Source organism: Tenrec ecaudatus, chromosome 11, assembly GCF_050624435.1.
Source record: "Tenrec ecaudatus isolate mTenEca1 chromosome 11, mTenEca1.hap1, whole genome shotgun sequence".
Taxonomy (NCBI): Eukaryota; Metazoa; Chordata; class Mammalia; order Afrosoricida; family Tenrecidae; genus Tenrec; species Tenrec ecaudatus.
Genome location: NC_134540.1, coordinates 47,257,969 through 47,273,555, shown reverse-complemented (window position 1 = coordinate 47,273,555; position 15,587 = coordinate 47,257,969). Strand labels below are relative to the sequence as shown.

Sequence of the window (15,587 nt, the reverse complement as noted above, 5' to 3'; positions counted from 1 at the left end):
TCTTTCATGGGTTTATCTGTTTATCCTGATGTGAACCGCTGTACTATTGAATGCTTTACAATTGGTCTTGTAAGTAGGCAATGTTAGTCCCTCATTTTGTAATTTTACAAGAGAGTTTCCCTATTCTGAACCCTTTGTATTTCTACATGAATTTCAGAGCCAACATGTCAATTTCTACAAAAAAATGTATCCTGAGATTTTGAATGAAATTCCATCGGATTTTTACAGTGAATTTGGGGCTAATTGGTATCTTACTGATACAGACACGTCTGCCCTAAAAACAATGTATCCCTGCTTCTCTGCTTATTTAGGTCTTCTTTAAATTTCTCTCAGCAATTCATTGTGTAGATATTGTATGTACTTTATCTTTCTCCTTTGAGTAGTTCTTATTTTTTGATGTTATCGTAAATGGCTGTTGAACTTCCAATATAGAAGCACAACTGATTTTTGTATATTAAAATTTTATCCTGCCATCTTACTAAACTCACTTATCAATTCTAAAGCTTGATTTTACAATATCCCAGTTTCTGTATGGACGATCATATAGGAATAAAGCAATTCTTATTTTTTCTTTATCATCTGCATGTTTCTTACTTCCTGTATGTTTTCCGTTTTTGCACTCACTAATGCTTCACGGATACTGCTGAACAGAAGTGGTGAGAGAGGGACATTCTCGTCTTCTTTCTGACCCTGGAGGCGAGCTTGTCGTCTTTCAACGTTAAGTATGCTGTTAGGTGTAAGTTTCCCTGTGCTTTGCCTCTTCGGGTTGAGGACATCTCCTTCTATTCCTAATTTGCTGGGAGTTCATAATTAGGAAAGGATGTTGGGCTTTGTCAAGTGCTTTTCCATGTGCATTGGTCTGATCATGTGGCTTTTAGTCTGCTAATGTGGTACATTGATTTTCAGATATCACACTAACTTTGCATTCTTGGCATCAGCCCCATTTGGTCATGATGCGATTTTCACAATGTATATTCGTGGTTTCTTTTGTAGAATTTTGCCATGTAGATGTATGCGAGAAGTCTGTTGTAGTGCGCGTGTAGGTTTTAGTAGCAGGGTATGCTGGCCTTGTAGAATGAATCGGGAAGGATTTTTATCCCCTTCGGTTTTCTGGTTGAGTTTCTATAAAGCTGGTCTTTCCCCTTAAATACTAGGGGACCCTAATAAAATGTAAAAAAAGAAAAGAGGAGAAAAAATGATTAGGGCAAAAACTGTACAGATGTGCTTTATACAATTGATGTATGTATATGTATGAACTGTGATAAGAATTGTATGAGCCCCAATAAATTGTTAAACAAACAAAAACCAAAACAAAACAAAAAAAATAAAATAAAGGGCAAAAAAAATAAAATTTAAAAATAATAAAAAATATTAAAAAAAATACTAGGGGAAATTCAGCAGTGACACCATCTTGGCCTGGGGGTTTTCTTTGTGAGAAGGTTTTTAACGACAAATTCCCTTTCTTTCATACGTGTAGTGTTATTCACCTTATCCCTTTTCTTTTTAGGTCAACTCAAGAAAAGCTGATTCATATGTTTAAAGGAATTTGTCAATTTCATCTAATGCAATATGGATTGGCATGAAATTGAGCAGAGTATTCTCATATTCTGTTATTATCTGTAATATCTTTAGTTAGGTCATTTCTTTCATTCCTGTTTTGGGTAATTTTTGCCTTCTCTGATTCTCCTGGCTAGAGTTTTCTCAATGATACTGTTCTTAAAAAAAAAAACACAGCTTTAAAAAAAATATTCTCCATTTCATTGATTTAAACTCTGATCTATATCATTTCTTATTTTGGGGTTTCATTAAGTCTTTTTTTCTAATTTCTTAAGACAGAAGCTTATCTACTGATCAGATCAGGTGGAATTCAGAACTGTGGCCCCTTGTTACACTTCAGGTCTGGAAATGAATTCACTCCTGTGTTAGAATAGCCAACTACTTGCGCTCACAGGGGCAGCTTTTACACAGAGTTCAGAGACTTAGGAAAGTAGGACTGAAAACAGGAAACACAGGGAGGAAGTGGGATAAGTTATGGTACATTAGGGGATTACAGTAATGAGTTAAAACAACGTATGTTATACATTGTTGAATATAAAACTGATGATCTGCTTTGTAAGCCTCCACCCAATTCACAATTAATTTTAAAAAAAGAAGCCATCCATTTGAAACCATTTTTCCCTCCCTAATATAGGTGCTTCATCAGTAGTGGGATTCCAATAATTTAACAACTGGTTTACTGTCCTAATGACTGTTTTAAGGATATATAAGTGGGCAGAATAGAAATTGGATCCATAAAACTGGGTGGATAAAAGCATGAAGTGGATGGTTTATAACATGCATAGGTGGGGAAATATGTTGATAGGATTATGGTGTGGGTGTTCACTTAACTGCAATTGTTAAGCATAGACTATTGTTTTGTTCACTTACAGAATATTATGTTTAAATAACGATGTCACATAATGAATTGTATGCTTTTTAATTTTATCCTGTTAGGTACATATATGATTTTATTATATGTGGTCTTTGGCAGTTACAGAATCTCCTGTCAACTTGAAAAGGGATGGGGTTTAGCCTGTCAATCATGTCACAGCTTGATGACCTCATTTGGAGGCGTTATGGAGATAAATAGCTCACTAGAAGCCAGACCAAGACTCTCTGCTTCGTCTTCCTGCTGACAAGACACATATAGCTACACTGATGGAACTAGAGCCCTGGAGCTGGAGGACCCACGTGGAGACCCCTGCCAGCACTGAGATGGTTCCACTGCCACTGGATCCACAAAACTTTTCACCATTGGCTGCGATCATCCTGTATTTGGCATCATTGTATGTGTTGTGTGAGTCTGCAGAGGAATTTATAGACTGGTATTGGACACATGTGCTACTATTGGACTTAAGGACTTGATCTGGACAGGGCTGGAGTGTTTTCCCAATATACAATTGCCCTTTGATATAAAGTTCAATTTTACACACATGCGTCTCCCTAGATTTGTTTCTCTAGTGTACCTGGACTAACACAGTCTATAAAAAAGATATACTGAAAGGTAGTTTATTATTTTATAAAGTTAATACTTAAATAAAAGACAATAAAAGAGCTATACACAACTAGATTGTAAGAAATAACTTTAAATTATTAATGAGAAGTATTAAATAATAACTGAAAAAGAACAATGAAGCTATTATTTATAGTATTTTCATATTGCTTTTTGATTGGCATCTTCACTTGAAATATTCTTCTCTTTTTCTTTCTTTTTCTTTTTTATTCTTCTCTTTTTCTACAAGCATGGTCCCGTCTAAGTTTTTATGCCTACAGGTGGAACGGACACACCTATGTGTGCTTAGAATGTGTTGTTGCACAGATGAGCGTTCAACAGAGAAAAGGAGGTACACTTGTGATTTCCACAGTGGGCAGCTGCCCAGACCTTAGGGAGAACCCCAATTGCATATCAGTGCCATTTTAAAAACTGGTTCTCTGAATTCAACAACCAGTAAGGTTCTGTGGAACAACCGGTTCCCACTGGCTGAGACCCAGCGCTGTGCTACAGGCTATCAAATCGCCTCCGCGTGTTGCTTCAGTGGCATGGCATGAATCCAGGGACATGTAGGAGAAGGCGTCAGAGGGCTGTGGAAAAGTTTATCCTTTACGTTTTACGTGACTTTTAACACTTTGCGGGACCTTCATATTTTCATTTTAATGCAGTTTCAAGTCTGTGTGATTTTCTTTCTGATTTCTCCTTTGATCCATGGTGATTTAGAAGTGGGTACTTCATTCCCACATAGTTGGGATTTTTGGGAAGATTTTCTGTATTAAATTTGAATTTAATTCCATTTTGGTTAGAAAACATAATTTGCATCTTTTTAAAAGTGCTTACTCACTTTAAGGGGATCCGATGTGAGAAAGCTGGGGCTTTCCACTCCTCATCCTGTAAAGAATTGCCCTCTCGGAACCCCACAGAGGCAGTTCTTTCTCCCCGGTCCTGAGTTGGAAGGGATTTCATGGCAGTGCGTTTGGTTTGGGCTGGGGTTATTGATACTAAGCATAGACTGCGTCTCCGTGGGCATAGCTGTGTGGATGACTTAATTTCTTTGCTTAGTAGATAATGTAAACAATGAAGACGTTGGATCTAAATGCAGTGCATTTGGGCCCCTCTCTCATTCCCTACCTTGATATTCAGTCTCTCCAACTGTGCGAAATACCATAGATGACAGGTGACATTCTGTAGGTAAACATGAATACGCAGTGAAATTACCTATAGTTGCCATTCTTAGGACACTGTGTTATTCTGCGTAGACAGAGGAAATACGGAAGAGTGTGGTGAACTTGGGTGCGGATCCTGCTTGAGTGATTTTGCAGGCGACTATGGTCAATAAGAGTCTTGACACAGTGGTAAAGCTCTAGGCTGCTAGTCAAAAGGTTAGTGGTTCCAATCCACCCGAGACACACTGCAAGAGGATGATGTGTCAGTCCACGTTTGTAACAGTACAGTCTTGGAAACCTTCTCCTGCAGTTGTATTCCCCTGATGCGGTTGTTTTGAGTCAGAATTCACTGGATGGCAGTGGGTTTGGTGCTGAGTAAATGAGACCTCCCGGAACGCCTTTACTGCCTTTACCAGTGAGGACTACGATTCATATTGGGTTTCTTTCACATTTATTCCTTCAAGGTGTAAACCCTGTAGCCCAACCATAACCACCAAACACATGCTGTGAGGCTGGTGTCCAGGGTGTGCGCCAGACCCAGGGCTAAGAGCAGAAGTCATCTTTGTAGGCGGGAGGGGTGGGACCCGCTAATCCTTCCGTACCTGGTTCTCATTGACCTAGGAACTGAAAAAGAAGCATAACTTTCCTCAATACGTATTACTGCCTCTCTTTGGGAAATGAAACGTATCAGAGTGACTAAATATTAGTGATAACAAGTTTTACTACTCTTTGGAAAATGAGGAAACTTCAACCCAGAAAATCTAAAAAAAGTAATTCAATCTTTACATTTCTGGCCAGTTTGATTCTATGGATGGAGAAGGATAAGTTAGATTATTTTAATGACACTATTTTATAGCCTTTGAATATGCCAGGACAAAAGTGATACGGATTACCCTAGGGATTCCAAACTTGTGGTCCGCACACATGTGGGCATATTTCTGTTCAGCGCAGCATTACTCACCAGAATGAAAAGGAGGAAGCAGCCTAGACCATCACGGTATGAGGGGGCCAACGAAATGGGGTTCATCTGAGTGACGCATACTACTACTCGGAAAGGCCATCAGGAACGATGAGTTCCGGAGAGAGGTACACCAGGGAGGAGCCTGGAGATTGTTGTGCTGAATGAAATAAGTCCATCACAAAAGGAAAATATTGTATGACCTCACTTTTAAGAAATGGCAAGAGCAGGCAGAGATGTAGAGACCAATGCTTGTTAACGGTTAGCTGGAGTGGTGGTGGGTGAGCGTGGGTGTGATTTTCGAGAACTAGATGCTGCTGAGTCGGAGCTGACTCACAGCAGCCCTATGAGCAGAACTGCCAGAGGGTTTCCCAGGCTGTGACCTCCGCAGACACCAGATACCACTTCCTTCTCCAGTGGAGCATCTGGTGGGTTTGAACTGCCAGCCTTTTGTTTAGCAGCTGAGTGCTTAACTGCTACACCACTAGGGATCCTCCCCATTTGGTGGGTAGTGGTGAGTCATTTCTTTATTTTTATGGTGATGGAAAAGGAGCATTGAACGTGGGTAAACTTCCTACAACATGACTAATATAAGTCACATCAGTAGGCTGTCCACAAGGTCAAGGGCGCATTGGCCAATGCTGTGTTCTATCAAGGAGTCCACATGGTGTGGTAAGCTAGGTGTTCGCTGCTACATGGTCAGTGGTTTAAAGCCACCAGCTTCTCCAAGGGAGACATTGAGGCTTTCTGTTTCTGTACAGATTTACAGTCTTGGCGATGCTGCAGAGGGCCACTGTGAGGCGAGGTCACCATGACCTTAGGGGGGTGGGGGGTTAGTTACAAACAGTCATTTACTGTTTGACCCGGGCGGCCCGTGACTGATGTTATAAATATCCAGGTGGCTCTTGACAGAATAGTTTTGTGGGACCCTCCAGTCAATGGGCATAATACTGCTTTTAAAGGTTCTGTTCTCTCTCCAAAGAGTCCTTGGTGGGATAAGAAGTTACCTGTTTTGGCTGCCAACGGACAGCAGTTCAAAACCACCAGGCACTCCAATGGAGAAAGAAGAGGCTTTCTACTTCCACAAAGAGTTACAGTCTTGGAAACCCTCAGAGACAGTTCTGCTCTGTCCTGGAGTGTCATTATGGGTCGAAATTGACCTACTGGCAGTGAATTTGACTTTTGGTTATAGAGTTTACCTCCTAGTTCTATGAGTAGATTCTGGGGGCTTAACCACTTGTGAGCAGCTGTCCAAGATACAACAATTGGTCCCTACTCACCTGGAAAACCCCAGCATCAGAGAACTAACTGGATTACAGAACTAATAGCCTCTGTGAACCATTCCCACCCCTGACATGAGCCCACCCTGATGCCGTCATCACCTGTTTTGATCAGGGACCAGTTGGGGTTCTGATAGGAAGGAAATACATATGGAAAACAACTTCACATTCCTAAGAATCCAGACTTCCTGCCCTGTATACTTCAAAACTTGCAGCAAAACTATTCCCTGGAGCCATCTTTAGATAAACAAGCTAACAAAAGCCACGGAGAGAACCCTGAGTGCCGCACTTACTAGAGCATTATCTAAATGTAAAGTGTAAAGGGAAAGGTGGGGGCGAAAATAGCGAGAATGTGGACCTGATGTGAAGAATATAACCAATGGGACTGAACAGTATGTGCAGAAACTGTATGACGGGAACCTGTTTCCATGTGTTCACACAGATACACAGCTAAATTAAAAAAAAGACTCATTAAAAAAATGGTACCCATTTTTTTTTTAACATTTTATTGGGGCTGATACAATTCTTTTCACAAATACCCATTTTTTTAGAACAACGACTGGCCAGGAACCGAATAAGAGGTTTCACCCCAACATGCACCAGTGTTTTATTTCTGCACAGGAAGGGAAGTCATGGACTCGAGGGTCCAGCTCCGTGGCATTATCTTGACACCAGTCTGTGGCCGCCCAGAAGGAGGTGGCATCTTGCACTGGCAGGCACCAGTCTTGGAAGTGGCTCTCAGACACGGGCCCTGTTGACGTGAGGCTGTGCATGGCGGGTTGGCAGTTTGCTTTGCAGATGTTCCTCATGTACAGTCTTAAATCTTGTTTCTATTTCTGGCATGCTTTTGAGTCTGACTCATATTTTCTCGAGGCCATCCTAAAAACACGCCAGTTTCATGTATTGATGTAAAATGCATGGCAGGCACCGCACAGCACCGTAGAGGACTTTCCGTAAGGCCACTCCTGAGACAAATGAACGATCAAGGTGGCTTTCTTGGGTGAAGTCCACTATGTCGACATTTGAATATGTGAAAACAGGATTTTTCCCCTTTTCTGATGACATGGTGTCAACAAAATGAATTTGAAATTTAAAGTGAATTTGGATTGTCGTCCAAATTCAGCTTTATTAATGAATTTGATTGTCATTCAAAAGCAGTAATATTAAATAAAAAACAAAACAAAAACCCAAAGCAGTAATATTAATGACCAGAAAAACAAACAACAAAAAAAACCCCTCACTACCACTGAGTCAATTTTGGCTCATATTAACCCTATAGGTCAAGGTAGAGCTTGCCTCTGGGTTTCTGAGGCTGTCACTCTTTACAGGAGTAGAAAGCCACGTCTTTCTCCTGTGGTGCCGCTGGCGAATTAAAACTGTTGACCTGTGGCGGGCAGTCCAGTGAGTAATGCCCTTCTAAGGAGAGTTCGGGCTTTACGTCTTCCAGGACAGATCTGTCTGTTCGTCTGTCTGTCCGTGGTGCTTTCAGTGTTGTCCACCAGCGTCGTCATTCCGAGTCCTTGATTCTGTGCTCTTCCTGATTCTCTGTGCGGCTCGCACCTGCATATGGCCGTGAGCGCGGCGTCTGCCACTCCTGCACGAGTTTGAATAGGACACTTCAAACGTTCATTTCTGAAGCAGTAATTGAGGTCCTGTAAGTCTCCTCCGGCGCTGTGTGAAGTTTGGGAAATTCTGTAAGCCACTGCCAATTTTAGTGGTCGTGTTTATTGTTCCAGTTTTGATGACTATAATATCAGTAATCATCTGAGTGATTGTCTTGTCCCCTTACCCACTTTATAGAACCAAGGGGGTGTCCTGTGAACACATGTGTGAAGAAGTAAGATACCCATTCCCCGAACTCCCCTGAAATTCACTCCCAGTACTTTGGTGACGCTTGTCTTCCGAGTGGGGGATTAAGTGATCCTTTGTGACGTTATGAATTCTGCCTTGTTTGAACCTTATTAATAATAATGGTATTGTTGTAAAGTTGTGTGAAACTCATCAGTTCTCTCTATCTTTAAAAAATAAACAACCATAGACAATGCACTGTTTGTCGATGTGTATTATAAGTGATAGTCTACATTGTATTAATTTTATTTCCCTCCCTATCCCCTTAAAGTTTCAGACTCTCTGGCTCAGTCTGTGATTCAGCATCTAAGATGGATAATGCAGAAGGATCTTCTGGGGCAAGACATCTTTCTCATCGGACCTCCTGGGCCTCTTCGACGCTCTATCGCTATGCAGTACTTGGTGAGTACTCAATTCTTAAGAATTCATAAGGATCTTTATTCTGATATGCTATGTTACAAAACATTTTTAAAATTCAGAATTTACAAAAGGATCATGATTATTCATTCTTGTTAAACGTCAAACCTATTTGTATATAAGGGGTTTGGAATCAGTCACCTGGAAAGCAAATTGGTGCTGTAACTGGGAAGCCCTCCACTCCCAGTAGAACTTGGAAAATGAGAGCAGGCAGACGCAGCCACTCGCAGATCTCAAAGCAATTCTCAGCATTATGTTACACTCCAGGAACCTTTTCTTCTCTCATTTTAAAAAGCCAACCCATCTCTTGATTGTTTCATATTGTACAGTCTATATAAAGAGAAGGTCAAGTTTACAGAGCATTCCCTGCCCCACCCCCCTGCTTTTAAAAAACGGGCAAAGTTCAGAGCCATTAAGTAGATCGCTCATAGATTCCCACGTATATTCTGCTTACCGCCACTCTTGAACAACCACCCACCTCAACCAAATGCTTCAGTGGCCCCTGGCAATGAAACTCTTTCACACTTGGACTCTTTCTCGAGGGAAAAGTGTAAATATCTGCTTTTACTATAGCCCTGGTGGGATTGTGGTTATACATCGGACAACTAACCCTAACGTCAGCACTTCAGAACCACCAGCTGCTCCATGGGAGAAAGATGAGGCTTTCTACTCCCATGCAGACTACAGTCTAGGAAACCCACAGGGGCAGTTCTTCCTTGTCTTGTATAGAGTCACTATGAATCAGAATCAACTCCTGGCAGCGAGTTTGGGTTTTCTGGTTTATGTGTTTTTACCAGCCCCACAGGAGCCCCCAGGGGGTGCTATCTCCCACTTTCAAAGGCCCCCTTCTAGCTGATCAGCGAGGTGGCTAGACTTCCTATGGCACTTTGGGTCTCCTTTCCTACATCTTATCTTTTAAAATATTTTTCTGGTAACTACTGTTAGGTAAATGACAATGTTCAAATCTCATCCCTCCAAAATTTTTTTTAAATTATTTTTCCTCAATGCCATTGAGTCTGTGTCGACTCCTGGCGACCGCTGTGTGTTTCTGACTGTAACTGTTCACGAGAGTAGAAAGCCCCATCGTACTACTTGAGATGGTTTCAAACGGCCCACCTTGCTGATTGCAGCCCCACCACTAAGCCACCAGGAGCTTGTCGTGATTGATAGTGGCTGCCCTTTGATCTGAGGAACAGCTCTGCAAGGGGACCTTGTTGTGCACCAAAGATTTCCTTTTAAGAGGAGGAGACAAACCTTACGCAGACCTTCCTTGACTTGTTCGGTGTTAAAAATAGTTGATTTCTGTGCTATTTAAATGTCCTTTACATACCCTTTTATTGCAGTGGTGAGTTTATTTTGGTATTTCAGAAATCACGGGGAGCAGAAGTGATAAAAATACAATGGAAAAATCAGAACCTAATTCTCACTAGCCCACACCTTTCCTATTCTCTACTTATTTCCAGACCCAGTTTGTGAAGTATACTACGCCATTTTTATTTTATCCTTGCTTTATTAATATGCTAAGGCACAAACGTCTTGTGTACGAATAGTTAGCCACCAGAATCCCAAACCTGAAATGTCGATCTGGAAGCTCCTCAGTTCCAAGGCGTGCACGTCCTGCCAGGATGACTTCCGAGAAGCCACTCCTCTGGGATTTTGCTCTTGACAAGGAGTTGAGCTTAGTTATGGAGCTTCGTAAGCACAGTGGGTTACACCTGGATTGTTAAACACAAAAGCCGTCATTGGAAACCACATAAAAGAAGACGGATATCATTGCTGTATCTTGGATGAAAGTAGAGAATAAAAGAAAGATGCATAGGGGAAGATATGAAATTAAGAATAATTTATAATTTATCAGTGGGAGGGTGGGGAAGGAAGGGAAAAAGGAGAAGCTGATAGCAAGGGCTCAAGCAGAAAGAAAATGTTTTGAGAATGATGGTGGTGACATATGTACAAATACATTTGATAAAATTGATGTATGGATTGTTATAAGAGCTATAAGACCCCTCCCCAATAAAATGATTTATTAATCAAATAAAAAAAAGAAATGTTGAGGTAGTTAGTTTATTGTGCCAACCTGGCCTATAAACACATGTGGGGTTAATTGAAGGGTGGAGGGATAAATGACTGAGTGAGCCTCGCCTTTCGAGTTCTCAGGTCTCTTGCTTTCTGATGGTAGGACCAGGGTGAAGCTGCTTTGGCCAGTTTCCTGCTTTAGCTGGCAAGGCTCACTTCCTGCAATACATCCCTGAGGAGAAGCCACATAGACCTACCCCAATGCAGCCCTGGGTGCTGGAGCACCCGTGTGGAGACCCCTGCCAGCACTGAGATGCTTACACATTCACTGACTTGGCTTTCCTCCGGCATCATTGCATGTGTTTTGTGAGATGGAGGAGGACTTTGTGGATTGGTGTTGGACATATGGGTTAATGGATTAATGTTGGACTTGTGGGCTTGGGATGTTTTCTTGATGCACACTTAACCTTTATATAGAACTCTCTTTCTGTGGATTTGTTTCTCTAAAGCACCCAGACTGACACGGATGTTTATTTATGTTTCACTGACTGCAAAGGCAATCGACTGTGTGGATCTTCACAAACTAGGGAGAGCCTTGAGGAGAGTGGCAATTCCAGAACATTTAATTGTGCTCACGTGAAACTTGTCTATGGATCAAGAGGCAGTTTTGTGAACAGAACCAGGGAATATGGCACGGCTTAAAATCAGGAAAGGTGTGCATCAGGCTTGTTTGCTCTCACCATACTTGTTCAATCTGTTTGCTGAGCAAATCATCAGAAAGACTGGATTATGTGTAGGAGACCATGGCATCAGGATCGGAGGTTTATTAACAACTTGCAATATGCAGATGACGTAACCTTGCTTGCTGAAAGTGAGTTGGTCTTGAAGCATTTGCTGATGAAGATCAAGTACTGCAGCCTTCAGTGCGGGTTACAACTTACTTTAAAGAAAACAGATATCCTCACAACTGGACTAACAGGTAACATCACCATAAAGGGTGAAAAGATCGGACCTGTCAAGGATTTCATCTTGCTTAGATCCACAATGAATCCTCCTGGAAGCAGCAGTCAAGAGATCAAACAGCACATTGCATTGAGTATATCACTGCACAAGACCTTTTAAAGTCTTGAAAGCAAGGCTGTTACACTGAAGGCCAAGGTATGCCTGACCCAAGCCACGGTATTGCCTTCTTTGTACAGAGGGTGGCCAGGAGACGGAACCAACTCGATGGCACCTCACAGCAATCACTTCTGTGAAGATGTCCAGTCTCAGAAACCCGAAGGGAGCGATTCACTTCAGCCCTGTCAGGTGTTGTAAGTTGGAATCAACGCAATGGGCATGGGTCTTGAAGTGTTGAGGTTTGTTGGAGTGAGAGAACTGGAACTTATATATATAAAAAAAAGGCTGTTGGTTAAAAAATGCAATGGGCCTCTACGTGTGAAGAATGGATTCTTTTAAAAACCAACCAACTTTAAACTCTCAGGAGAGGAGTGTGCAATACTCTCACTAAGCCGCCGGGCACAACTTGGCCGTGAGTACTCCTGTCACTGGTGACGATTCTGTCCCTAGCAGTGACCAGGGTAGCTAAGCAGCTAAAGGCAGTCACTTGGGGGAAGCCTTCAAAACTATGAGAAGTGAAGCAGTAACAATTTGATAGTTGTTCTTATTTTCTGTTTAATTCATACAAGGGGAGTTTTCTAGATCTTTATAAAACCAAAGGATTCCTTAACAGACCACTGCTGCCTCCTCCATCTGCTGCGCCCGGTGCTTGCTGTTGGTGTGATGTTCTCCTGTCTCTTTTGTGGTGAAGTAGCAGCCGAGGAGACTTTGGTGCTTGCCAGGCACCAAAGGAAGCTGTCTGTCCGGACGGAGGATAGTGATCTCTGTACTTGGGACGTGGCAGCTCAGGGTGTTACCATGCTTAATTGAACAATAAAAAGCTCTATGTTGCTTTATGAACCAGCGAGACTCTGCCAATCCAGGAATGAGATGTGAGGTGCGATTCATTTGTTCCGTGAGCAAGAAAGTGGGGGCTGCTAACAAGAGAACTTGCTCCTTTATCTCAAAATTTCCCTTCCACATATAATCCATTCATAATAAGAAAACTGTGGCATGGTAATACAATGATACAGTGCTGTCACTTTTTTCCAACTTTTTTTCTTTAGCATTTTCTCCTCTCCATATATATTAAAAGTTATGGGTTCATGGAAACAAGCATTTACTTAAAATTTTTTTATTGACATATAATTCACAAATTATACACTTTAATAGTTTGGTCTTATCAAAAAGAACTGTACAACCATCATCACAGGCATTTACTTTATTTTTATTTTTAATTTTTTTTCCCACCCCGCCCCCGGCATTTACTTTTTAAAAAGGAAATACCAACAATCTGTTCTGATCAGCATCAAGTGAAGATGGAGCGTAGACAAAAACAAAACAGAACTCAATCTGTGAAAATATCCCTTTTCTCTGTTAATGGCAAGCTCATCCAACTTTTATCCCTATCCACCAGTAAATTAACTTGCTTTTGTAGTCAATAAAAGCATAATATATCACATGCCTCCTTTGACTTGAGAATGTCATTGTTTTGAATTAATCATTGTAAAATGTAACTCAAGGATGTTGTTACAATTATTATGCATGTGTAGGGTAAAAACCCACCACCTTTCTGCCAGTCTGTTGTACCTTGGTGACTTGTGCTTTGCTATGGTCCTGGAAGCTTTGCCACTTACCAGCATGGCAAACAAATTTCAGCAGAGCGTTAGCATAAGGCAGATCCAGCAGGAAGACCTGGTGACCTATTCTGAAAATCAGTCAGTGGAAACCCTATGGGACACACCAAAGTATTAAGTGAGGCAATGATAGAAGATCACTCAGCCCCTTAGGTTGGAAGACACTCCAGATACCCAGTAGCCTCCCAGATGGACTCAGCGTAACAGTGATCATGACAATGATGCAGGATTCCAGTTTGTTCCATCCTCTTGTACTTGGTCACCATGAGTCAGAGCCGACCTGATGCCAGCTAGCAACAGGACAGAAATGACGTTAAGCACAGATAAGCTGTTTCAGAAGAAATGGGCTCTGGATAGTGTGCTCTCCATGTTAAATGATATTATGGTGAAATAGCCCTCTCTTTCTCTTTCACTTCTCCTTTTCTTTTTAGGAACCACTGTGAACGCAATGTGTCTGTCTCTCTATTCCCCTGGGCACTGGCTGTTGATATACACCTTTTTTGTGGTTCATATTTAGTAGAAATACTAAGGGATTATAGACCTTTGGTTGGCTAATGGAATAAATAAACTTCAGTTGCATGTCTTTAAAAAGATGAACATCACCTTACGTGCATGACAATAGTGAGTGGGAAGATAGTGATATTTCAAAAGACTACAATGGAGGCGGGGAGACATGGAGTGGAGATCCAAAGCCCATCTGTAGACAATTGGACATCACCTTACAGAAGGGTCACAAGGAAAGATGAGCAAGTCAGGGTGCAGTATAGCACTGATGAAACATACAACTTTCCTATAGGTCTTTAAAGCTTCCTCCCTCCACTATCATGACCTCAATTCTACCTTACAAATCGGACTAACAATGAGAATAGAAATACCAGGAGGATATGGATGGGGGAGTGGGGAGAAAAGGGGATTGACATATAATCCCCTCCCAGGGTGATGAACAACAGAGAAGTGGGTGAAGGGTGACAGAGTACGGTATAAGATATGAAAATAATAATCTATAATTTATCAAGGGTTCATGAAGGGAGGGAGGAGAAGGTAGGGAGGGGGGAAATGAGCTGATATCAAGGGCTCAAGTAAAAAGAAAATGCCTTTAAAATGATGATGGCAGCATATGTACAGATGTGCTTGACACAGGGATGAATGCGTAGATTGTGATAAGAGATGTAAGAGCCCCCAACAAAAGTGTTTAATGAAAAAAGATGGCAACCTAAACAAAACAAAACAAAACAGAAAAGCCTTCGGCCCGAGCTGATAAGGTCCTAAAGAGCTCCTTTTGAAGATAATTACTGTAGTAGTTTTGTTGTACAGAAGCAGAGCTCTGAGAAGATAGGCGCATGTTTTTTAACGACTGATGGCTTGCATTTGTCTCCAAGTGGAGGGGGCAACGATTCAATCCAGAGTTACATTTTGAATGCGCATGTTAGAGCAGTCACCCCGTTGGACAAGTTGGTTGGGGATTCGACTTTACTTTTGGAACGATTTATCTTCCTCCACAGGAGCTGACCAAACGGGAGGTTGAGTACATCGCCCTGTCAAGGGACACCACGGAAACAGATCTCAAGCAGCGTCGAGAGATCCGAGCTGGCACGGCGTTTTACATCGACCAGGCAAGTCCTTCTCACACTGGCACTGGGCACCAGGTCTATATGAAATTGATTCCTTAAGTAGAGAGGCATTGCTTGTGCTGCAGTGAGAGCCAGATGTACTGTACTCTCTGTAGGCAGATTGAATTTTGTCCATTTTGATTTCCCTGTTCTTGGAAACGGTGCCTTGGCTTTACACGACACAAGGAACTTGAGATGGACTGCGTGGTTCAAAAAATATTAGCTAAAGATCAATATGCTGGTTTCTTAATTTTCAATTATGTCTGTCTTTTGGCCTATAAAATTTAATCTTGTTACAAGAATTAAGAATTTGTTTTTAAATAGGGAGAAAGGGGGAACCAATTACAATGATTAATGCATACCCCTCCCCCCACCCCTGACACAAGGGAGGGGGGTGAACAGCAGAAATCATGGGGGAAGGGAGACAGCGGTCGGTATAAGATATGAAAATAATAATAATACTTTATCAAGGGGTCTAGAGGGTGGGAGCGGGAAAGGGAGGGGAGGGGAAAATGAGCTGATATCA

At 41.8% G+C, this 15,587-nt stretch overlaps 1 protein-coding gene across 1 annotated transcript in view; it reads left to right on the top strand.

Moving 5' to 3' along the window:
* The window catches only part of VWA8 (von Willebrand factor A domain containing 8), a 405,888-nt gene that overhangs the window by 33,205 nt on the left and 357,096 nt on the right, over window positions 1–15,587 (top strand). Inside the window, exons 3-4 of the mRNA XM_075563021.1 lie at window positions 8,555–8,685; window positions 14,954–15,064. Of these exons, the coding sequence (XP_075419136.1) occupies window positions 8,555–8,685; window positions 14,954–15,064 (242 nt within the window). The remainder of the gene's footprint in view (window positions 1–8,554; window positions 8,686–14,953; window positions 15,065–15,587) is intronic.